We start from the raw sequence: 27,160 nt of genomic DNA on the forward strand, positions 1-27,160 counted from the left end.
TATTGAAATATCATGCAAAAAGAAAATGACTACTCTGCTGTAAACCTAAAAGCTTTTAAACCATCAATTTTATCTGGAAAATTTGAAGGATCACTTTAACAGTTCCTTCTTTATTAATGGCTGAATATTGTTTATTAATGTTGTTGATAAATCTCAGAATTACACAACTTATAATTTAACATATGTGAATTGTTCTATCATGTTGATAGTGGGCTTTTTATTCTATTTTCAGTTTGGTGGTTATAGGTACGAAGATGTCGAAAAAACAGTGTTGAAATGTACTGTTCTTCCATCAATTGAGTGTTATGGACCAAAAGAAATATACAGAGATGGCTTTCCTTGTATAACGTAAGAATATTTCAAGAAACCTACTTGTACTAGACTACTTGAATACAGACTCTGCGAAATTTTATGGTATTATGTATTACACAATTTTCCTAACCAGGTAGATAAACAGTACCCTTGTAGGCGTATCCCAAGAAGATAAACTGACTTCTTGCAGTTATAAATAAAAAACAAAGATGATGTGACTTAACAAACAAAACCGCTGGCACGTCGATAGACACACAAACAAACACAAACATACACACAAAATTCAAGCTTTCGCAACAAACTGTTGCCTCATCAGGAAAGAGGGAAGGAGAGGGAAAGACGAAAGGATGTGGGTTTTAAGGGAGAGGGTAAGGAGTCATTCCAATCCCGGGAGCGGAAAGATTTACCTTAGGGGGAAAAAAGGACGGGTATACACTCGCCCACACACACACACATATCCATCCCCCTAAGGTAAGTCTTTCCGCTCCCGGGATTGGAATGACTCCTTACCCTCTCCCTTAAAACCCACTTCCTTTCGTCTTCCCCTCTTTCCTGATGAGGCAACAGTTTGTTGCGAAAGCTTGAATTTTGTGTGTATGTTTGTGTTTGTTTGTGTGTCTATCGACCTGCCAGCGCTTTCGTTCGGTAAGTCACCTCATCTTTGTTTTTATATATAATTTTTCCCACGTGGAATGTTTCCTTCTATTATAATGATATATATTAACTGAAGGGGAAACATTTGCTGCTGGTCTGTTTGGAAAATTGGACAATGACTGTTTAGCTATAAAGTTCTCAATTTGAATTCAGTTCCTCCTTTCACCTCTTAGAGAGATACATTATTCCAAATTGATTATCATATGTCTATTATGTCCACTATTAAGACCACGTAGTACACACCCCTCAAAGATGAAAAATGGAAGTTCATTTTCGACACTACAACCAGCTGTATGTTGGTTGTAAGTCAAATAAGGTCACTTCCAGTGGGAGGTACAACACTGATGTCAATGTGGAAACTCGCTATGAGGAGCTGTTAGTTTATCCATTTGAGGTTGGTCTTGAATTTTGCTGAAATGGTAATGTACAAGGAGTGTTCAATAAGTAATGCAGCACATTTTTTAAAATCAGGTTGGTTTTATTCAGATTCCAATACACCATATTATTTTCCACTCTTTTGGCTGCCAAATCCTATTTTTCGACATACACTCCATTCAGTGTGGTGGCCTTACGCCACCATGCTTGGAGGGCTTGTTCGCTTAGTGGTACCACTCCACTTGTTGATGTTGGAACCAACGTCTTGCTGCATCAATAACCTCATCATCAACAATTAACTGCTTCCTGCAGAATGTGTCCTTCATTGAGACAAACAGGTGGAAGTTGCAAGGTGTGAGATCCGGGCTGTAGGGTGGATGAGGAAGAACAGTCCAATGTTTTGTGAGCCCCTGTCAGATGCGCAGACTTGTATGAGGCCTCGCATTGTCAGGGGGACGGAGAAGTTCGTTTGCATTTTTGTGGCAGTGAACATTCCGAATTTGTCCATTCAGTTTCATGATTGTAGCACAGTAGCAGTGTGCGGTCAGCTGGCACACGGGAGATCGGACAGATCTGTGTGACCTTGTTGGGATGATGGCAGACACTTCCCCCAATGACTCACCATGCTTCTGTTGACTGCAAAGTCTCCATAGACATTCTGCAAGTGCCTATGAATGTCTGTTATGTTCTGGTTTTCCGCCAAACTAAACTCAGTGACAGCTCTCTTTTTGGAATGCATCTCTGTTACAATTGCCATTTTGAAGGCTACACATAGACGCAATGTATCGGAATTTCATGAAACTATAGAGGTTGAAGCAGAAATATTCTACGTATGATGTCTCACAACAAAGTCCACATTTTTTCAGCTGAAATTTGCAGAGAAAATGTGTTGCATTACTTATTGAACGCCCCTCATGCTAATAATTCCAGAATGAATGGACAGACTTGAGATCGTTTTTATCTGGTAGATATGTCAATAAAAATGTTGAAAGTACAAAATCACAGCTTTGTATTCATATCCACAATTTTGTTTTTGTCTCAATCAACATAATTTTCAGTTCGTTTTTGTGACTATGCAATTTGATCTGTTACCAAGCATCATCAGATAATTAACCAAATTTGTTGTATATATCTGCTTCCACTGTCATTTGCCCATATTTTCGTAGCAATCCTGAAATGCTACTCAGCAGGATACACATGGATACAGTCTGTCTGGGTTGAAAACAAACTTTTATTGCTTTGAGCAAGTTCATTTTGCAGTGACACTCTACTTGGATCAATAGCAGTTGAAGTTTAGCAATTGCCGTATTCCAAACTGAACCATTTCTGTTTTGAGGATTGTCGTAGATGTTACTTTACTCTGTTGTTAATATTCACCAACTTTTTTTTCTTTTATTTAATTTTGTTGGAATTTGGTCTATGTAACACATTTCCAGCATCTTATTACATTAGTGTGTATAGGAGGTGGCAGTTATATGTATAGGTTACAGTCTCATACAAAATGCATGATTATTTTCCGAGTTTCTGTATTTTTCTGATGTGGAGATATTGATGACATTTGTAAGAAATTGACATTTCAGTTTGCATAATGTCTAGCATAGAGGTAGTGCTGATCACCATGCCATTCACTAGAAAAGAATATATGATTTAAAATCACCTTATGATCTGGAATCATGTGAAACATTTGGGGAGTTTTACTCCTTAATTTTTCTTTTCTGGGGCTGAACTGATAAATCAACTTCACTTCCAACAGAAACAGTTCTTATTGAACACTCTGCAGGAGTTCCATTGTTTCCATCAGTGCAGGAATCTTCATTCATTTATCAACCTGAAAGTAACATATAGGTATTACTTTAAACTAAGCAAGCAGACTGATTAAAATTTAATTTACACATATGTTTTGAATTAGGCCCAAATGTATAAGTCTGTTCTAAGATGCACTGTCAGAAAAACCCCTTTTAGAGGTTTTTGGATCACAGTATTGTAACAGTGCAAGTGGCGTACATGAAATGATTACTGTATTATGAAAAGGATAGTTGCTACTCACCGTATACGGGAGATGCTGAGTCGCAGATGGGCACAATAAAATGACTGTTGGAAGTGGTAACATTTACAGATCAATAACACATGCAGTTCTGAGGTACCAGGTATCAACTCGTGCTGACATATCCATATTAGTACACGGTGTAGCCCCCGTGGGCGGCAATGCGAGCACTGACTTCGGCATCCAGTCAGGCACAGATGGCGAATACTCTCCTGGGAAACATTATGCCACACCTGCTCGACCTGTTCACGTAGTTCTGTAAGAGTTGTCGATTGAATTTCACAAGTCACTTCTCGTCCCAGCATATCCCACACCTGCTCGATTGGAGACGGGTCCGGAGATCGTGCTGGCCAGGAAAGTTGCTGAACGTCTTGCAGAGCACATTGAGTTTAACGGGCGGTGTGTGGGCAAATATTAGCCTGTTGGAACAATACATCACCTTCCTGTTGCAATAATGACAAGCGAATGGATCTAACAACATTCTACATGTACCGAGCACTAGTCAGCGTCCCCTCCAGAAACACCAAAGGCGAAAAAGAGTCTTAGCTTATAAGGCCTGGGGTGGGGCCATTGTGTCTTGGATGAATGCTGGGGCCAGTGTGTCTTGAGTGGCCGTGCAGTTAAAGGCGCTGCCGTCTGGAACCGCAAGACCGCTACGGTCGCAGGTTCGAGTCCTGCCTCGGGCATGGATGTTTGTGATGTCCTTAGGTTAGTTAGGTTTAACTAGTTTTAAGTTCTAGGGGACTAATGACCTCAGCAGTTGAGTCCCATAGTGCTCAGAGCCAGTGTGTCTTGGATGAATGTGTGCTGCAATGCAGTGCACACCAGGTCTATGTTATACATATTGCATGCAGGCAGAATCTACTTTCATCACTGAAGACCACAGCGCGCCATTTCATCTTCTAAGTGAGCTTCCGAAAGCACCAATCGAGCCATGCACGTCAGTGCTATGGTGAGAGTGGAGGACAGGCTAGAGGTATGTGTGCCTGTAGTCCTACTGCTGACGCTTCTGGGCTCACAAGCCCTCCTACCTGTGGTAGTGGTACAATCTGCCACTGCTGCCCTTACAATATGATCATCTTGGCAGGTGTCTGCATTGTGTGGACATCCAGATCCTCATCTACAGTTGTGAAAATGTTCACGTGACCACTGATACCAGCATCTTGGATAACTGGCACAGCACGTCCCACTGGTGTGGCAGTTCTCCAAAAGGACCGTGCTGCCACTCAAGAGGCCAAAATTATTTGAACCCATTCAAACTCGCTAATTTGGCTGTAGGAATCACGAGCATATCTCTGTGGCGTGGTTGCCTGCTTGCTTCGCACATTTGCACCACACTGAGCCTTCCGGCTGCGAGCATTCCGTATTAAAGGGTAGACATAGGTGGCACTCTGGTAGCTATGCCACCTGTTGACAGATGACGTTGAAACCGTATCGGTACATGTACTATCCCACTGGTTACATTAACATTGTCTTTCCAGGTGTACTAAGTTTTTTTTTTCCCAGTGTATATTACAGCACATGAATCATACTTCTTTATTAAATGATGATTGATAAGTGTTGTAAAGAAACTTTAATCAAACATTGTCCTAAATGTAGGAGGGTTGGAACTTAAATAGTAGCAACTATTTATTCACAACCGATACAAAAGAGTTACATGTTTGCACCTGCTACTGTCCTTCAGAGTAGTCACCAGTGTTGTGCAGAACTAGTGATGTGGAAGGTGTAGTATACCGTTAGCAGAGCCTGTTCTGTTAATGGTGCGAATGGAACGGTATACTGCCTGTCAAATCTCTGGAACAGTTCTGAAGCGAATGCCATGAAGTGGTTTCTTCATCTTTGGAATCAAATCAAAGTCACAAGGACTTAAGTGTGGGTAGTATGTCGGATGCTAGAGAACTTCCCAGTCCCATCGAGCGAACAGAGCAGCCACAGCATTGTCGTGCAAAATAATGGGTGGGTTGCGCAGAAAGTGTCGCCGCTTCTGTTGCAAAGCTGGTTGCAGGTGATGCTCCAAAAACGAACAGTAATACTGTGCATTGATGGTCTGCCATGGAGGAACATAATCCATTAGGATAACACCACCACAGTCGTACACGAGAATCACCATAACTTTAGACCGCTCCATTCACACCATCAACAGAATAGGCTCTGCTAATGGTACACTATGCCTTCCACATCTCTGGCAATGGGTTTTACACAATGCTGGTGACTACTTTGAAGGAAAAGGTGCAAACATGTAACTCTTTTGTGTCGGTTGTGAATAAATAGTTGCCACTATTTACTTTCCAAACCTCTTATGTAACTGTTAGTGTAGAATGTCATCATTTTTTCCCAGCGGTAAGTACTACAATAAATCACAATCAATCACTAATTTCAGAAATGTGCATTTACTTCCACGAGCTGTTCACTAGTGACGAGGGGACCGCACCTTTTCATGTTCACCGATTTCCTCCACATTTATAGTATATACAGGACTTGGCCAGAAATGAAAGTGACAGAAGGGGGAGCTCCAGATGGTCTACCGTTTAGAAAAAATAGCATTTGCTGTGCAGTTCGGGTGAGGCATGAGCCATATTTGTTAGCGTCGTTTCAAGGTGGTGGTTGGCACAGTGGGAAGGGTGCAGGATGGTAACCTGAGGGGAGGGTCGCGACGTTGAGGTGCTATGTGGAAACTATTTTATACTTTTTTATTTTCAATTTTTACATTACTTACATTGAAAATAAACTAAACTAGTGCTCAGTATATTGTATTCATCAGTATTTTCATAAAAGGCATGGAAAGGAAAGATGAACACAAAATACAGGAATGTTGTCATTACTTCATCAAAATCTGGGAAAGTTATAACAGCCCTACACTAAGAAGTTTTGACTGATGTGTGCAAGACATACATACAGGAGAACAAATTTCTTCTGTTAACTGACTCATGTGGAGGACAAACAAATCCATAATTATATGGCGAGATTTTCGAAGACAGGAGGATTGTCATCATCCAGTGTTAAAGTGATTCCCCCAAATTCAATATGCTAGTTGCACATGTGTGATATCTGTTTTTGTCACCAGGTAAAGAATTTGACCAGGAACCTTCAAAACTTCTAAAAACACATCCTGAGTAGACTTCATCAAAATACATTCTGCTGCACATCACTGGACTATCTTCGCCGATGTTTGCCGGCACGATGTGTTGCATATGGATTACTGCCAAACTGTGCAGTAAGGGAGAACCTTTTATGAATTTAAGAGCTGAGTTTGTTTTTCTACATAAACTTTAAAACAGCCTTGTAACTGTAAAAATGCAGCATTTTATAATATGCGTAACATGCCAAGAAAATGATTGCTTTCCCTGTTTTTATGATATCATCCCTGAAAGTGTAAATCATCAAGTATAAAATAAAGCAAGCACCTAATTTTGTGTTCGAAGTCTTGTGTGCAGCTTATAATTGCGTCCTCAAAAATTATGTGCAATTCTAAAGTTTTCTGACCAAGCCTTGCATATCCCATAAATTTGGTTGAAGTTGGCGATGACAAGTAGGTGCGATCCCCTTGTGAGTTGCAACCTACTTGTGCATGGTATGCTCAAATAAAATACTTTAACTTTTATTTTCTCCACACTGCAGTGACATGTGGCTTTCCTTCCATCTTTAAAAACAATTAAGGTGTATTAGCTACATTTACTATACACCAATGTATCATCTAAAACGAACCAAATAGCAAACCCTTCAAATTTTATACTGCAGAGTATTTGGGAATTGAGTGTCACAGCAACTGTGACCCATATCACAATAATACACACTTCATCATCAAGGTGTGATATGAAGCTATAAGGGGGGGGGGAGACACAATTTTATATGCCAATTATTTTCCCCAGAATCGAATCAGAGTCACAGTAGTGAAGAAGACGTGCAAATACGAAACAAATCTTTTTAAGTTTTTAAAGGAAAAGAGCCTCTGCTGAAAAACTAACTCTAGTAGTTGATGTTAGTTTGCTTCATTTATTTACAGTATTTTTTCTGTTAAGTGGGCTTTTATTGTTTACAGCAAGAAAATCGAAAAATTCGTTTTTCTCATGTACTGTTATCAGCCACTTCATGCGAATCGCTACTTGCTTTCCTGTGTCATCTTTTGTCTTACTACTGCTCATCATCTTTCTAACCTTTACAGTACATTAAACAGCTGTTTCCTTGTAAGATGAGCCCAGCAGCTAAAATGCACAATTAATAAAAGACAAAACATATCCATTCGCCTTTCACTTCAAACACAGGTATTTACTCAGTTTCAATATGACAGACTTTGTGCATTCACCCTAAATTTTGCCACATGGGTTTCAGCTGAGTTCCCATTCTGTATACTCTCTAGTCTCTTGTACAGTGCTGACAGCTTGTGCGAATTGTTGGATTTTGAATTCTGGCAACGATCAAGTTTCTAAGCAAGGTTCCCGTGTCAGAGACCATGAACGACTATGGTGTGACCTTCCACGATGGCCCAGTAGTTAGCACACTGGACTCGCATTCGGGAGGACGACGGTTCAGTCCCGTCTCCGGCCATCCTGATTTAGGTTTTCCGTGATTTCCCTAAATCGCTTCAGGCAAATGCCGGGATGGTTCCTTTGAAAGGGCATGGCCGATTTCCTTCCCCATCCTTCCCTCACCCGAGCTTGCGCTCCGTCTCTACTGACCTCGTTGTCGATGGGACGTTAAACACTAATCTCCTCCTTCCACGATGACTTAAGGTATCCTTCATTTGCCTGTGACGTCATGGCTGACAAGCAATGTTTTGTGTATATATTCCTCACCAGATGCAGGTATTATTGAAGATCTTTAGATATGATAGGTGTTGATGGAGCCACAGCTCGTGTCCTTTCGAGAACCCAAGTTATGTCTGTGCTCCTTTAATTTTGTCTTATTTATAGTAGCACCATATTAATTCAAAGCATAAAAAAAAGCCCCAACTGGGACATGAAACCTCACTCAGCCATGTTCATTCTTGACAAACCTTCTAAGCTACTAATATAAACACTGAAGCACCAAAGAAACTGGTAAAGGCATGTGTATTCCGATACAGAGATATGTAAATAGGCAGAATATGGTGCTGTGGCAGACAACGCCCATATAAGACAACAAGTGTCTGGCACAGTTGTTAGGTTGGTTGCTGCTGCTGCAATGGCAGGTTATTGGGATTTAAGTGAGTTTGAACATGGTGTTATATTCAGCACACGAGCTATGGGACACAGCATCTCCGAGGTAGTGATGAAGTGGGGATTTTCCCATACGACCATTTTACGAGCGTACTGTGAATGTCAGGAATCTGGTAAAACATCAAATTTTTATCGCTGTGTCTTGAAAAAGATCCTGCAAGAACAGGACCAACGATGACTGAGGAGAATCATTCAACATGACTCAAGTGCAACCCTTCTGCAAATTGTTGCAGATTTCAGTGCTGGACCATCAACAAGTGTCAGCACGCGAATGACTCAATGAAACGTCATTGATATGGCCTTTTGTAGCCAAAGGCCCATTCATTGTACCCTTGATGACTACTTAACACAAAGCTTTATGTCTCGCTTGGACCTGTCAACACTGAAATTGGGCTGTTGATAATTGGAAACATGTTGCCTGGTCGGACAAATCTTGTTTCAAATTGTATCAAGTGTATAGAGACAACCTCACGAATCCATGGACCTTGCATGTCAGCAAGGGACTGTTCATGCTGGCGGAGGCTCCGTGATGATGTGCAGTTAGTGGTATGGGACCTGTGATACAACTCTTGACAGGTGACACACATGTAAGTATCCTCACTGATCGTCTGTGTCCATTCATGTCCATTGTGCATTCCAACGGATTTGGGAAATTCCAGCAGGACAATGCAACACCCCACACGTCCAGAATTGCTACAGAGTGGCTCCAGGAAGACTCTTCTGAGATTAAACACTTCTACTGGCCACCAAACTCCCCAGACATGAACATTATTGAGCATATCTGGGATGCCTTGCAACATGCTGTTCAGAAGAGATATCCACCCCTCTGGATTTATGGACAGCCCTGCGGGGTTCATGGTGCCAATTTCCTCCAGCACTACTACGGTCTATGCCACATCATATTGCGGCACTTCTGCATGCCCGTGGGGGCCCAACATGTTAGGGAGGTCTACCAGTTTCTTTGGCTCTTCAGTACACGTTGGTTTCACTGATACTGAAACATTAATTGGCCACTGTCCTGACTTCCACTCCACCATAGATCATGTGTGTTTTCCAGGTTTCTAAGCATAGGAATTGTGCAGTATTCAAGATATAAACCGATTTGTAGGTTTCATGTACACACTGTAATAGGATTGGCCTATGGCCATATTTTTCATGTACTGTTTAGATTATCATAATGTATACTCTCATAACTATAGATTTGAAAATCTTCGACTGAAATGAGTCATGGCACTTGGGGTGATTTGCAGAATATGAGAAAATGGAAAGTATGTGTGCACAAGTGACTAATTGAGGCTCTGCCTTATGTAAAATGAGAATTTGTTGAAAAAGATTCTGGGGAAAAGCAATCTCTGAGGAGAGGGTTTACAAAATGTGGGTATTGTCAGATTCCATATTTCAACTTAGATTTTACAGATAACTATTTGACAGTCAACAGAATTATCTTAAACATGTAATGTGTGTAAAGTGGTTTTGTGACTACATTAAACATTGTCATTTTTTCCAGGTACAGTGGTCATTATTTTGCAACTACCTTGATCTACAGCATCCTCTTGGGGTTTTTGGGAATGGATAGGTTTTGTCTTGGTCAGACTGGAACAGCAGTTGGAAAGTTGCTGACACTTGGAGGTGTTGGAATATGGTGGATTGTAGATATAATTCTTTTAGTCACTAATCAACTTCAACCAGAAGATGGAAGTAATTGGAATCCATATGTTTAACCACTTCAAGTGCATTTCTTTAGCTGCTGTGTCATCTATACATTAACATTACGTAACACATTTTGAATGCCACCAAAATATATTTTATTTTCCAAATCTAATAACATGTACAGTAACCTGTGATAAATGATACAGCACAAATATATTTATTTGGACTGATGTACAGGTATCTTTAACTGTATATACGAAGAAATAAACTGTACTTTCAAGATGGAGTACATAAAAACTATGTAAATGCTTATACAAAAATAAAGTTTTTTATCAAAATTATACAAAATGTGAGCTATTCTTTAAAATATTGCACAATAATAAACTATTAATAGTACCAACATAATATGTAGGAACACATCACTTAACCCTGTCCATTACTGCAAGGTTCAAATTAAGGAATGTGGAAGCACAAGTTAAAAAAAAAAAACCTTTTCCTTTGCTTCTCGATTGCAGTGAAATCAATTTTACAGCTAATAAAAAATATTTCAAATATAGTAGGTCATATCACAGAAATTGTCTTGTTGCTTTTAATTTTTTTTTCAACTGGAATCTGCTGTGACAAATTTATCATATTTCACAAGTTACTACTAAGCAGAAATAACATCTTTACCCACAGTTCAGGTGGTGACTTTTAAATTTGAGACATTGCAAGACTAAAGCACCCATACTAATGTAATTTATCTTCAACATAGTTGGAATTTTAATTTCTTTCCTACAATTTTACTCCAGTTTATAAGGGTGATACACACAACAAATAGTAATTGAACAGTATAACAAGAAGCTAAGTACAAAACTTTTTTCCACAACAGCGTCTACTCGAGCTTATTCACCATCCTTACTGTGATTTTATAATTGTATTGCCACCTGATGGGTACATAGAACAGGATTAAGGTTTTTAAATACAACACTTCTCAAACGCGTACAGCAACTGTCAAAAGTAAATACCAAGCATGTTTGAAGCAATAAACCCTAAGACAGAAAAATGTATCTGAGATTCTTCTTATGTTGGACCCATTTGTAAATGTGTAGTTATCATTCAGACAGTCTGTAAATCAGTTTTGAAATTCTTAGTGACAAGCTGAATGAGGCTTCCATTTTCTGGTCTTTCTTCACCACATGCCCAGCGATAGAACATCCTGGAATATATTAAAGCAGATTTTAAGTTTTTATTGCAGGTAATATCAGTTTTTCTCTATTACAGTGTGCATGAGAAGGCTGGAAAAGCATTCCTGACAACATTGTACTTCATGTAGGTGTTATTTCTATAATTTACTAAAGTCATGTGTCACGTTACATTTACTTCTGAGACACTATACAGAAATTAGAAAGTATTTTCATATATTCAAACATGCAATACAATTATATTGAGAACTGTTTTACATACTTTCTAATTTTCATACTAACCTGGATATAGCCCATAAAATCTCCACATTATTTTCACCAACTGTACGCACATTTATACAGAATTTACGAATACAAGTGGCATCATCATACAAAGTCGAGAGAGATGCTGAGCCGTGATAGGCACAATAAAAAGATTCACACAATCATAGCTTTCAGCCATTAAGGCCTTTATGTCAGCTGTACACACACACACACACACACACACACACACACACACACACACACACGTTCTGCATATCACAGGCTTTGCAACCATGCTGCAGATGAATGTATACTTCTTTTTTCTGACATTTAGATGTAATAGTTCACTAGCAAAGTTTTCTTAAATTACATATTGACTGAGAAATCAGCTGGAGGCATACACAGAGTAAAAACATTCTTCCCCTTCGCATTCTATAAATAGCAATAAGGCAGACAAGCTTGGTAAATTTTAGATTTTGCTAAACACCGAATTTTAATTTGTAAAAGGCAGAGCCATGCCCCGAAGGCATAATTCTGTCTGGTGTTCGTGACATGACACTGTAAGGAGTAAAGAAGTTACACTGTGTCCCAAGAGTGGACCCAGGATCTGAGATAGAGTAGATGGAATGCAACAGTTACAGAATGAAACTATAAGAAACAGTTTTCCTGTAGATTATTCACCACATATATTAAAAATTCAGAGACTGAGATATGTATATATTTTGGTGTCAGGTCGGTAATATATATTAAATAAAGATGCTGTGACTTACCAAACGAGAAAGCGCTGGTAGACAGACAGACACACACACACACACAAATTTCAAGCTTTCGCAACCCACAGTTGCTTCATCAGGAAAGAGGGAAGGAGAGGGAAAGACGAAAGGGTGTGGGTTTTAAGGGAGAGGGTAAGGAGTCATTCCAATCCCGGGAGCGGAAAGACTTACCTTAGGGGGGAAAAGGGACGGGTAGAGGGAAACATTCCACGCGGGAAAAATATATTTAAAAACAAGGATGATGTGACTTACCATACGAAAGCGCTGGCAGGTCGATAGAAACACAGACAGACACATACATACAGACAAAATTCAAGCTTTCGCAACAAACTGTTGCCTCATCAGGAAAGAGGGAAGGAGAGGGAAAGACGAAAGGAAGTGGGTTTTAAGGGAGAGGGTAAGGAGTCATTCCAATCCCGGGAGCGGAAAGACTTACCTTAGGGGGAAAAAAGGACGGGTATACACTCTCACACACACTCACACTCACACTCACACTCACACACACACACACACACATACATATATCCATCCACACATATACAGACACAAGCTGATATGTCTGCTTGTGTCTGTATATGTGTGGATGGATGTGTGTGTGTGTGTGTGTGTGTGTGTGTGTGTGTGTGTGTGTGTGTGTGCGCGCGCGAGTGTATACCCGTCCTTTTTTCCCCCTAAGGTAAGTCTTTCCGCTCCCGGGATTGGAATGACTCCTTACCCTCTCCCTTAAAACCCACTTCCTTTCGTCTTTCCCTCTTTCCTGATGAGGCAACAGTTTGTTGCGAAAGCTTGAATTTTGTGTGTATGTATGTGTCTGTGTTTCTATCGACCTGCCAGCGCTTTCGTATGGTAAGTCACATCATCCTTGTTTTTAAATTACACACACACACAAACTTTCAGGAAACATTCCTCACACACAAATAAAGAAAAGATGTTATGTGGACATGTGTCTGGAAGTGCTTAATTTCCATGTTAGAGCTCATTTTAGTTTCGTCAGTAAGTACGGATGAAGCTTCATTCCAACGTGATCAAATTGTAAATTTTCACTATCAACATGTGTGGGCTGACGAGAATCCGCACGCAATTGTGCATTCACGTCATCAACACAGATTTTCTGTGAAAGTTTGGGCAGGCATTGTTGGTGATGTATTGATTGAGCACCATGTTCTTCCACCTACACTCAATGGAGCACGTTATCATGATTTCATACGGGATACTCTACCTGTGCTACTAGAGCTACCAACTGTCTACCACACTGAAAATTCTGCCCCATGTGTAACATGCTGTCAACATGTATTGAACTATGTCTGTTTCATTGTCCCCACTATTAATGTCTGGAATACTTTTCACAGCATGAGGGATGTCATAAGCCTCTCGACCTCACCTCTCCCAACATCTGAAGAGGCACAAAGCTCACTGAACAACTGCAAATAAGTACTCACCGAATAATCTGAAAATAACTCCACTACGTAAACATGAGTTCATTGAAATTACTTTGTATACCCATGTGAGAGAACTGGACAGGAAATGCTGGGGAGATCCAGTCGGTCTCTAAACTGAAAAGCAAGCCGTGTTCATGGTGTAGGACAGGGGTTCCCAACAAAATTTTCTCGAGGACCCCCCCTCATCGAGCATGATTGGTACCTTGTCATATCACAGTATCAAGTACCTAAAAAAGCCAAATTAAGAGTCTTTTTATACTTTTTCTATTTTTGGTACTTAGAAAAAACACTGACATATTCATTATTGAAAAAATATTGAGTGGCCAAAACAAAAAAATCTGTTAGCATACGAAATATATTTAATATATTTTTTATTCTAATAGCCTCTTGCGGACCCCTGGGGGTCCGCGGACCACCTGTTGGGAACCACTGTTGTAGGACATCGTCCTCAGAAGAACATTACAGCTGCCGTAAAGGATGAATGAGAATCAATTTACCCTCTAACAGTGTAGAACAGTGTGCGGTGACTGATGCAGAATTTGTGCATACGTTTTTCTTGTATTATAACACTAACTGCACCTAACAACTCTTTAATGTATTTAATTTAGTGTTGACACTTTATGGAAAATAACTACCACACTGGGAGTGTGTGTACACTACGTTGCAAGTGATTCACAAGGCGAGCTGACAGAAGGCCACTATAACTTTGTGAAATAGCCTGAGGTTTCTTTTTCTGACTTAGTAGGATAAAGAGAATGGGGAATTGCCTCTTCGATCATCATTTTACAGACCTACGAAAGAGGGAAGTGTATGATCACAACTCGGCGACCTACCTTACCTCACGCTTCTAACCTCCTCCCCCACCTTTCCACCCCTCCAGATACACAATTTATCACATAATATGGTTCTATTGCACGCACATGAGGTACAGAGATTAATATTTGTTCTTAACCCACTTCAGCTAACAATGAACATCAGTTTTATACCATTAAAACAGTCTGTGATTTTTCCATTCCCTTCAACACAGTAATTTGCTTGAAGCTGCAGTTTTTGAGATATTCCAGAAAAACATAAAAGAAAAACTGGCCTTTAAATGCTGTCCATCGTCACGCTCACACCCAATCAGTAAGGATTTTTAATATGTTGCTCATTACATTCTCTCCTACCACTGTACAAAACTTTGTGACTACAAAAACCAACATTAGATGCATGGCAGAGCGCACATCCCATTGTACCACATACAGTATTAGGGTTTCTTCCCACTCCATTCACATATGGAGTGCAGGAAGAATTATTGTTTGAATCCCCCTGTGTGTGATGTAATTATTCTAATCTTATCCTCACAATCCCTATTTGAATGGTATACAGAGGATTGTAGTACATGCCTGGAGTCATCATTTAAAGCCTGTTCTTCAAACTTTGCTAACAGACTTTGTCGGGATAGTTTACACCTGTTTCCAAGAGACTTCCAGTTCAGTTCCTTCAGTATCTCTGTGACACACTCCCACAGAATGAACATACCTGTGACCATTCATACTGCCATTCTCTGTATGCATTCAGTATACCATGTTCATCCTATATGGTAGGGTCCCACACACTTGAGAAATATCCTAGAACTGGTTGCACTAGGTAATTTGTAAGCAATCTCCTCCATAGGCTGACTGCACTTCCCCAGTATTCTACCAATAAACCAAAGTCTACCACCTGCTTTACCCACAATTGAGCCTATGTGATCATTCCACTTCATATCCCTTAAAAGCGTTGCACCCAAGTATTTTTACAAGTTGGCTGATTCCAACAATAACTTATTGATATTATAGTCATGGGATACCATGTTCTTGTATTTTATGAAATTCACAATTTTACATTTCTGAACATTTAAAGCACGTTGCCAATCTTTGCACCACTTTGAAATCTTATCAAGATCTGACTGAATATTTATGCAGCTTCTTTCAGATAATACTTCATTATAGATAACTGCATCACCTGCAAAAAGCCTGATTTTACTATTAATATTGTCCGTAAGGTCATTAATATACAATATGAACAGCAAGGGTCCCAACACACTTCCCTAGGGCACACCTGGACATCTGACGATGACTCTCCACCCAAGAAAACATGCAGTGCCCTCCCTAACAAAGAGTCCTCAATCCAGTCACAAATTTCACTTGACACCCCATATGATTGTACTTTTGACAATAAGTGTAATTGTGGTAATGAGTCAAATGCTTTTTGAAAATCAAGAAATCCTGCATCTACCTCATTGCCTTGATCAAAAGTTTTCACTATGTCATGTGAGAAAAGTGCAAGTTGGGTTTCACATGATTGAAGTTTTTGAAATCCATGCTGGTTGGCTTGGAGGAGGTATTCTGTTCAAGATACCTCATTATGTTTGAGCTCAGAATATGTTCTAAAGTTCTACAACAAATCAGTGTCAAGAATACTGGGCGGTAGTTTTGTGGATCACTTGTACTGCCCTTCTCATAGACAGAGGTGACCTGTGCTGTTTTCTAAGAACTGGGCACGGTCTTCTGTTCCAGGGTTCTATGATAAGATTATAGTTACAATTCAATATAGAATCTGACAAGGATTCCATCAGGCCCCGGAGCTCTCTTCAGTTTTAACAATGTTAGCTGTTTCTCAACATCACTGATGTTAACACTTGCTTCATTATCTTTTCAGTGTTGCTAGGATTAAATTTGGGCAAGTCTCCTGAGTTTTCCTTTGTAAAGGAACATCTGAAAACAGAGTTACACATTTAAGCTTTTGGTTTTCTAACCTCAATTTCAGTTCCTGTCTCATTCGCTAGCGACTGGACACTAACCCTGGTACCATTAATAGCTTTTACATACGACCAAAATTGCTTCGGGTTTTGTTAAGTATCACTTGAAAATATTCTTTTATAGTAGTAATTGAAGGCATCATGCATTGCTCTCTTGCCAGCCAAACACATTTCATTCAGCATGTCTCCATTTATAGTCAAATGCTTTGTTTTATGCCTATTATGCAGTAGTCCCTGTTTCTTAAGAACTTTCTTTACAGTGACTGTATGCAACGGAGGGTCCCTCCCATGATGGACTGTTCTACTGGGTACACGTCTGTCCAGTGCTGAAAGTCTCAAGTTCCTCATTGAGATATGACAATACTGATTTGTTATGTAGTTCACTGAGCCTATATATTTTTCTGCTTGTTTTAACTGTCCTCTGTACTTTGGTAATCATTGTTGCCACAACTTCATCGTGGTCACTGATACCAGTTTTGATGTGAACATCCTCAAAGAGGTCAGGTCTCTTTGTAGTCATTACATCCAATGTATTTCCATCGCGAGTGGTGTTCCGAACTATCCGTTTTAGGTCGTTTTCAGAGAAGGCATTTAGTAATAACGTTTCACAGGATGTCTTATAATGCTCACCATGAATAAAACTATAATTTTCCCAATTAACTACTGGATGATTAAAGTCTGATGCCTCAGAGTTTCCTACAGCTATCGTAATCTGGATTGGATGAAGAGTTGCCTAATCTAAAAAGTCCTTGGGTAAATCCCACACTGTACACAGAGTCAGCTACCTCTGATGTGTAGTTCACACCTGACCCATTTAGGGGGACCCCCTTTCTCAACTCAGCACTATGGTGCAAGTCCAGGAAGTTGCAGTCTAGCTTGTCACAGAACCCAGAACCTTTGAAGTCTCTGGTTCAGTCCTTACCCTCAACTCAAAACCAAAGGCCTCGATCAGTTCTGGAGACAATGGTGAAAATTGTGTGCCTCACTGAAATTCCATGCACAAGGTTGGTCTTGTCAACCTTCTGTATCAATTGCTGGAATTAACCAAGAATGACCTTGGAGCCCAGATGACAGGTGTAATTTGTTCCAACGTGCACCACAATATGCAGTTGGTTTGCACCCTGTTCCCTGAATGGCTGCTCGAATAGCCTCTTCAATATGTTGGATCAGGCCCCCTGGCATACACACTGAGTGCATCTGGTATCCTTTCCTGTCCCTTGCTGCCACCTTCCTCAGGGGGAACCATCATTCGCCGAACATGTGAACTACATATGATTAATAGACCCTACCCTTTTGCGTTTGCCTCCTCCTGACACTGTACAAAACAGGTTTCCCCAAAACAGGTGAATTGAGTCCCACTGGCTCATTTTCAGTTTCAGTGAAAGACATCACCTCAAATTTGTTGGTTATCGGGATTGGTACAACACCTGACTTCTCTCTGGTCCTTCACCACCCCGTACAGGATGTCTAGATCTACCATTGACATGCCACTTGCAGTCAAGTGTGTGAGTAATGACAGATCCTGTACTTTCTGCAGAGGTGACAGGGTCCACGGGAGAGCATAGTATTTGAGGTACCTTTGGTATTGGTACCACAGATGCTTGATTTGCAGGAGTTCTTCCAACACACTGATCTGCAGCAGCTGCCAATCATTTGATAGTAGTCAGGCTGATTTCCAACTGCTTCTGAATGTCAACCAATTTATCCTGCGTTTAAGAACAGCATTCACACTCCAAGAAGCTGCATTTTGGTTGATGCAGTGTAGTGAACAAATAACTTTTAATTAAGTCTACTGATTATCTTTTAATCTATTGCACTAAATTGCTGATTCCCTCTAAGAATTTAAACAAATCAATGAAATGAGATTTCTATTAAGGCAATGTAAAAACCTGTGATTAAAGTCACTTACTTCCTAAAACAAAATGAGGTTAATTATAATTGTCAACAAATCAGAAAACGGAGTTAATTTACGATAAATGCTGAAAATACACAGGGCTACCCCTCTTTAAGGGAAAACTAGATGTAACACAATATGTTAGAATATTTGCTACAGTACCTAAATCACAAATGCCGATTACTACAAATTGCTCTTGGATTATGCAAAGGACAATGGTAGCCTCCAAAAATGCACATTTATTTGTGTTGATATATAATTAAATTCTGAAGTCAGTTTTTATATATAAATACATGTACGTATTGCACAGATTTTTTATTTAGGTGTTTCTGTGTACACTTCTGGCCTGCATGCTGAAGAACAACACTGCAGTGTGAGTTTATCTCAGTCAAAATCGCTAAATATTCAACATCAACAAAGCATATCTTCTTCCTGTTGCAGCTAACTATGTGGGAATGTAAGCTCAAACTTAAATACTTCTTTTTAACCCTAGATACATAAACCCACCCAGTTGATAAACCCAACATCCCAGTGGCTTCCAGAAAATACATAAGGAACATTCCGCACAAAAGAAACAAACAATTTAAATTTAGCAGTTTGAAACAACAAGAAGTTACAAGCAGGAACTAAGATGCAACACAGTGAAACCCTGTTTTAAAAAAAAAGCTTTCAGGGGACATTGGAAAAAAAAAAAGAGTGTAAATTGTGGGAAATTACTTGTTAAGTGCATACCTAAGTCTTACACTACAGGAGCACATTGAAAATCCATACGTCTTGATGAAAAAAATCCTGAATTATAATTCGTCTCAATTTTCTCTGGTAATTATTTTTCTGTTTCATAAATACATTTGAAAGTTTTGATGTCAGAATCTACAATTTAGCACAAGTAAGAAAACAATTACAAGTCCAGGAAATATGGTGTATTCATATACAGCAGACAAGAAGTATATCTGACTTTAAATAATACATCAAGAAGTATATCTGACTTTAAATAATACATCTGCTACATCTTAAGCCACAAATGATTTTGTTTAGAAAAAATATGTGGAATACAGGACACCAGTTGGCAACATGTAATTTCAATTGTTTATTTAAGATGCCAGATCCAATGGCTGGATGGCAGGACTAAATTCTATAAATGTATAGTTAAAGTTCAGTTGTGCTGTCAATCCCATCCTAATGAACACTTTGGAAACCAGGAAATATTTTGAAAGAAGCACCGAAGCTTTGTGACAGTTGTGATTGTTTGTTAATATTTGCAACCATTCTTCCTCAGGCCTACTTCAATGTTTATCATGTACATGACAAATATATTTATGATTGTGTTTAAATTGTTTAGGCTTTGCTACTAGTTCCCAACTTAACCAGCATTTCGGAAATTGCTATATATCCTAAAAAAATCATATCCCACATACAACTTGATATCGTTTTCTGGCCAATCAAAGCTGATACAACACAAGAAATACCGTATCTGCAATGGTTCAAGGGTTGACTGTATATTATGCAGAAGAGGCACTACTATAGCTTGTTTCCCATTGCAGATTTTCCTGCCATTCTGATTAAAGCTCAACTGAAGACTTTGGTCAATAATATGACTATGAACAACATTACATACGAGATAGTTATTGTAAGGTTGGCAGTCATAAGATACAAAGCACTAGAGGCATAAATAGTTCCAACTCTTAATGACTCCTACAAATTCAGAACCAGAAGACCAGAGCTCAAGAAAGTTTGTTGCATAATGTTTATAAACACTACCTGAAAGCCAACCAGCCCTATTATACTGGGTGATTCAAAAAGAATACCACAAGTTTAAAAATGTGTATTTAATGAAAGAAACATAATATAACCTTCTGTTATACATCATTACAAAGAGTATTTAAAAAGGTTTTTTTCACTCAAAAACAAGTTCAGAGATGTTCAATATGGCCCCCTCCAGACGCACGAGCAATATCAACCCGATACTCCAACTCGTTCCACACTCACTGTAGCATATCAGGCGTAACAGTTTGGATAGCTGCTGTTATTTCTCGTTTCAAATCATCAATGGTGGCTGGGAGAGGTGGCCGAAACACCATATCCTTAACATACCCCCATAAGAAAAAATTGCAGGGGGTAAGATCAGGGCTTCTTGGAGGCCAGTGATGACGTGCTCTGTCACGGGCTGCCTGGCGGCCGATCCATCGCCTCGGGTAGTTGACGTTCAGGTAGTTACGGACAGATAAGTGCCAATGTGGTGGCGCTCCATCCTGCTGAAATATGAATTGTTGTTCTTCTTGTTCGAGCTGAGGGAACAGCCAATTCTCTAACATCTCCAGACGCTGTAGTCCAGTTACAGTGGCACCTTCGAAGAAAAAGGGACCAAAAACTTTATTGGCTGAAATGGCGAACAAATGTACAACTAAATGAAACTTTATAGCTCCCTTAATTCGCCGACAGATAGTGCTTAGCTCTGCCTTTTGTCGTTGCAGAGTTTTAAATTCATAAAGTTGTGGTATTCATTTTGAATCACCCTGTATTTCAGTTATAGTGAGAACAGCGTAACATGTCAGTTGGCCATGAATGTAAACAAATGAGAACTTTAGCCATCACCACACACACAGTGCATTCGAATGTCGGCATTGAGGTGTCATGTTTCTGACTCCATAGTGTGGAGAAAGTACAATGGAGGCTTTCCAAACATGCAGAGCAACATCAAGCATGACATATTCTGAAACCCGTATTTCATGGGCTTTATATTATAACTTACTTCATATGAATATATGCTGTTTCAAAGCACTAGCAAGCAAATTTCTTGAAAACCCATCATTTAAGGTGTGATTTCTTGTGATAATATGATGGGACACGTCATTTTAGTGGTTAAAGAATTTTCAAAACATAACTTAGGTTATGATAGTATGCCATTTCAAGACAAAGGCACATTTAAGATCTATCAAAAACACATTTTTCTTGGTACAATTTGTTATAATTAAATGTCAATTAATAACATATCAGTGATTAAAGCCTTCAGACGATAGCAATATACAAGACAAGATTGCACATTAAAGAAGTTCAGACAGCAAACTGAATAGAGGCACAGAGTTCTAAAGGGATGTCTGTGGGCTGCAGGTTTTCATCTCACGACATCCGTTTCTTTTGGCTCACCTTTGTGCTTCCTATGTTTCTTTTGGCTCACCTTTGTGCTTCCTAATAAGTTCCGAGACTTTCTAAGTAGCTCAATACAAGTATAGTCTTTAATATATGACGTTAAGTAAATATAAGGGTGCTCCCTCTCAGGAATATGTTTGTTCAATTGATTTTACCCACAAGACAACTTGCAGTACGGTATTTTGCAGTTTCTTGTTTTGTCCTGTATTTCATGTTTTAAACATTCTGCTACTGAATAGAAACAGCGATCACATAAGAACGACATTACGGTTTTAATAAAATGTGAAAGCTATGAAATAATTTTTATCTCATGTAGAGGACTATTGTAAAATTGAACTTTCCTTTTTGCATTATAGTATGTTCCTGGATATTGAAGCTTTTATTAATGTATACTACAGACAGAACAACATGACTAGTATATGGACGAGGGAGGAAAGGTGCCTTTTAATATAGCAAACCTAGGAATCTTATGCCCGTTTGCAATATGCAAACCGGATACAACCAACAACTGCTGCTGGAGTGCAATGCAATCACGTATTGAACATTCAGCAGCATTGACCATGTGAAGATTGCTTTAGACCATTCCAGGTGTGAGGAGTGGTGTGGGGGTACAAGCCCTGCCTCCCTCTTGCAGAGACTGGCAGCCTACAGCTGTTCTGTGCTTTTCAGACAGAGGACATGGCGCAGACTGGGGACTGCCGACACCCTCTCATGCTGCAAGACTTACTCTGAGAACAACGAACAACTTACAATCCAAAGCAAAACAGAGTACACAAAGCATTTGGTAAGGTTACAGCAAAATTGCCTGCCGAGGTTGTGAGTGTTGTAGATATGGTAAGTCCAGTACCAACACCTACCAATATTATCATGCAACTGCAGTTTAAAACACACTTCACCCCCCCCCCCCACAAAAAAAAAAAATAAAAAAATAAAAAGATAAAAATTGAAACAGCAATTTGCCTGCAAAACACTCTCTCTCTCTCTCTCTCTCTCTCTCTCTCTCTCTCTATCCCCCTCTCCCTCTTCCTCCCCCCCCCCCTCTCTCTCTCCACTAATGACGTTTCATTAAGCAAAAATGGCATGAAATTAATATTTATGATAATGGAAAAATGCGTGGAAGTTAACGGTCTTCAAGTTTGCTCTCACAAATGACTTTGACCAGTACTCCCTACGTCAATTCCGGCAGCTGTTATTCCTATCCGAATTTACTACCGACGTACGTCACATTGCCAGAATTGACACCATCGTCATTGACTGCCTCTGCTGCCGCTGCGCTGCGACCTTGTCCATGGACTACGAGGCATTAGTATTGCCTAAGAGCACGACCTGGAAATCGTGTGCCTCTGCCTCGATGCTGTTACCAGACTCCGCCTCCAACATACGGCAGGTCCTAGCTCAGACAACAGTATCTGGTATCCACCAGCTCACCACACCTGTTCCCGCCCGCTGCCTTCCTCAAGGCTGCAGTCGCCCAGTTACATGAACTGGCACAAGCCAGTGCGAACTTGTCTACCACTCTGGTGATGTAGCATATCATGCGGCCAGGTATTCAGAGGAACTGCAGGACCTGGGCCAGCACCTGCCTTGTCTGTCAACATTTCAAGGTCAGCTGCCACGTACGCATCGCCACCATCCCAGGTGTCAGATATAATTTTTCCCACTTTCAAGTGGACCTTGTGGGCTCTCCACCTTCCTCTGATGACTGCCGCAACCTCCTCAACGTGGTAGACGCTCACCCACTGGCCTGAGACAACGCCAATATCTGAGCCACCTCCTCCACAGTAGCCATCGCCGCCTTATAGATGTAGATCGCCTGTTTCAGCTGTCCGCACCGAGTCGCTATGGACTGCAGACGCTGGTTTACATCTGCCCTTTCCTGCGTGCTAACAGACCTCTGTGGCACAGACCTCCACCTGACATCAACCAACCATCTTCCGCCAACAATACGGTTGAACTGCTCCACTGCACCGTGAAGGCCACTCTCGCCTGCCACAACATGTGGACCGCTGCCCTGCCCCTGGTATTCCTCAACCTCTGCGTTCCTCACAAGGCCAAACTTGAGATGTCTTCTGCCGACCCTGTATAAGGCCAGCCACTCCGTGTCCCAGTTCACTTCCTGGAGCCTGACCACCTGCCCATCATCCCCAAGTCCATCACCGTCTTGAGACCTGACCCACCCTAGCGTTTCGGCGAACACAGAGAATTCATTCACAGCGACCTCACATCATGCAGACATTATATTGTGCACTGAAAGCCACCTACCCTGCTTCGCACCCACTATTCTTGCCCCCTCCAGGTTCTGAAGTGGGACTCCAAGACATTTACATTACAGCTCCACAGCACCCCTACCAGTTTTTCGATCAACAGGCTCACACCCGACTATACTTTGCCCGTTCCCACACCACCCAGCCCAACCACCAACCTCATCACCACACTGTAGACTCATGCCGCAGCTGCCACCGACGCTGCCAGTGCCCCAATGGCACCACCACTACCGACAGGTCATCAAGCTTTCCAGCTGCTGAAGCTCTCTCAACAGTGGCTTACCACATTATGACTGAGGACACCGTGGGAAACCCACCGTGCCCCCGACTCGTTGGCGTCAACAACAAAGGCACCAGCCCCCCCCCCCCCCTCTCCCCCTGATGTGGAGGACGCTCACGATCCTGCCCCTGTACTGTCTATGCCAGACATGGAAAATTTCTCTCCATTGCAATCAATAACCAACTGCACCACCACCAATGCATCGCAGCCCTTGCCACAATAGTGTTATTTCATACGCTCCTGGCACCACACCCCAGGGCTGCCACTGTCCGTCCTCACACTGGAGGTTCGCACTCGCAGTGCCCGGTGCGTGCGTTTTCAGCTTTCAAACGTTGCAAACTCTCCTTGAACCCGACCGGCAACATTGCTGCACCCTTGCCTCCACAGTTCCATGTTGGCAACAGCACCCAGTTCCTGCTCACACCTGGAAGTGCAGCACTGGACACAGGCTCAGGGTGACCCTGGTCAACTGCCCCCACCCCGCGTTGGCTGCTGGTACCATGCAGCCACTGGCTGTCACACAGTGGCACAGCACTACTGACAGCCGGAAGTCCATCCTCTTTACACTGGGCACCATCCCTTGTTGCGTGACCAACAACCGCGGTGTCTCCACCGCAGCCTCCATCCTCACCACGGTTAAAAGATGCGCAACCAACCAGTACCAGCCTTTGACGTCACTACCTCGTTCACCACCTGAGCTCTGCTCGCGCAGGAGGTAGGGACCATGTGTTGGCCTTTCGCTGCACAGCTGTCTTAGCAGTTCAGTACATCCCTAGCTTGCAGCGGCCGCCTGGAAAGGTAGCATTTCTCCATTTGTGAGTTATTTCCATCCCAAGCTGTTGATCCTGCCATGTGACTGGATACCTACATACTATGGTCACTGGCTACCAGCCGAGAACAACGGCTCGGTCTGTAGCAAGACCTCTGCCAGCCTAGCCTCACCCGGTCTCCTCCTCCTCCTCCTCCTGATCCTCATCCTCATCCTCCTCATAGAACCAACATCAGTTTATGCTCCCTGCTTGCACTGCTTCAGACACACCATGTGCTGATGCATACTGTCAGTCTTTTGAGACATACCCGTGTTGCACTATCTCTACCACAGCTCCACATCTGGGCATGTAATGGTGTTTTCAGCCGTGGCTTCTGCCAAAGACTATTAATTCCATGTCTTAAGTTGGGATATCATTGTGCTAGTGAAATTCAGGATGAGACGGACAGCTTGCTCGGTGTCTGCCTTTTCAACCACGCCTCTTTCCAGTGTCAACGACACCAGTGAGTGACTTTGTTTACAACTTATCAATTTCAAGACTGGAAAACCATTAAATCTGGGAACAAAAACACAGGTTATATGCACATAAGCGGAAACAGACTCATTCACACAATGTGGAGTACACAGGGAAAACTGAACGGAGTTCTACAAAATGTATGATACTACTTAAATCATATGATAACAAGTGTTCAGCTGTTGTGAACCATACACTAGAGGCAAGCATGTGCAAAGTCCATCAGAGTAGTGTGTACGAGGCTGTGGTGTGAGAGAGACAATGCAAGTACACTTAGCATAAACTGGTAGAAATTGTCGAAAATGACCAGTTCTGCCTCACCTAAAGCCAAGATCAAGTTAGCGCTTGTCTGTGTCCGTGCATTTATCACGTGCTCGCACTTACTCGCACGCACGCTCTAAATTTGCAGAGTGCACAGATGCAAAGATCTTTCCTTAGCACAATTTATGGGAAAAGTGAATACAGATAAAAATTATTATTAATAACAAATAAAAACTTTTATTCATCACCTGTAAATAAAAAGTGTTACGAATAAGAGAAAAATTTGAAATCCTGTTCTTTGTCAATCATTAAACAAATAACTTTTTGTTTACAGAACAACTTTTGTCAAACATCCCATCAGAAAGTTTCATTTTTTAATATTTGGCCCTGTGCCACACTAAAGAAAACACATTCCACACTTGCAAAGAGGATATCAGAATTTTGTATATCCTAAAATTGTCTGTTTCAAGATAATGATGCAATACTTTCAAATCACAATCTTCTTCAGCAAAAAATGTAAAATTATCAATTCTTCTGTAGTTCTTGGCAAATAACTTTGTTGTGATTCCACATAAGCTTCACCTCCTAAATCATGTTCAAAATAATTTTTAACATAATTTGTTACTTTAAACACTATGTCTTCCACATTCGTTTGGCAGTGTATTGTAAGCTTCCATTGGTCACAGGAAGCAATACACATGATCTAGTTGGTTTTAAATCACGAGTAAGGCACTGCTACAATAATTGCAGTTTGTGTAGAAAGGCAAAAAAGCCTCTTTACAAATATGTTGGAATATTATGCACTCTTATGTGTAACAGAAAGCTTAAAGTTAGTCCAGCAACTCCACAATCTTTTTGGGAGACTTTAATATTACCTGACTTTAGTCACTAGTAACCACTAAGTTCTTACTTTGTTCATTCACTTCAGTAACACTACCAATGTACACGAATTGCATTATTATATCAACAAGAAACCCATATCTGATATGGTTAATTTCGTACAATAGAGAAAGTTGCAGATGAGTTTGTGTCAGTTTACAGTAACTAACATAAGAAGAAATTTCATGTTTTTCATACCAGCAAATTCTCATTTCGATAGTTGTCAATGACTGTTAAGAAAATTACAGTACTGGTTGGGGGGCATAAAAAACTATAGCTTTTTCTATATAGCCATAGGTAAGGAAGTTCTGTATGTTAACCACATGGCAAAATACACCCTCTCTGCATGCTATCATTTTCCAAAATCTTTTTTCAATATCTCAAACGGTTTACAAGACGTGGGGGATGTTACGAATATTTCATTCTCGTGTACATGTGATAGGAAGTGAACACCCTATACAAAATCCATTTTCTTGATTGCTGAGGCAGATACTGATCCCC

General features: G+C 40.8%; 2 protein-coding genes across 2 annotated transcripts in view; one reads left to right on the forward strand and one right to left on the reverse strand.

The window, feature by feature from the left end:
- The window catches only part of LOC124795565 (TM2 domain-containing protein CG11103), a gene marked incomplete at its 5' end in the record, with an annotated part of 46,016 nt that extends 35,471 nt beyond the window's left edge, over window positions 1-10,545 (forward strand). Inside the window, 2 exons of the mRNA XM_047259638.1 lie at window positions 233-348; window positions 10,088-10,545. Coding sequence (XP_047115594.1) covers window positions 233-348; window positions 10,088-10,301 — 330 coding nt within the window. The remainder of the gene's footprint in view (window positions 1-232; window positions 349-10,087) is intronic.
- Window positions 10,369-27,160, reverse strand: part of LOC124794889 (dihydropteridine reductase) — a 56,856-nt gene continuing 40,064 nt past the window's right edge. Inside the window, exon 6 of the mRNA XM_047258585.1 lies at window positions 10,369-11,428. Coding sequence (XP_047114541.1) covers window positions 11,329-11,428 — 100 coding nt within the window. The 3' untranslated portion in view covers window positions 10,369-11,328. The remainder of the gene's footprint in view (window positions 11,429-27,160) is intronic.

The sequence above is a fragment of the Schistocerca piceifrons genome, chromosome 4, assembly GCF_021461385.2.
Source record: "Schistocerca piceifrons isolate TAMUIC-IGC-003096 chromosome 4, iqSchPice1.1, whole genome shotgun sequence".
Lineage (NCBI taxonomy): Eukaryota > Metazoa > Arthropoda > Insecta > Orthoptera > Acrididae > Schistocerca > Schistocerca piceifrons.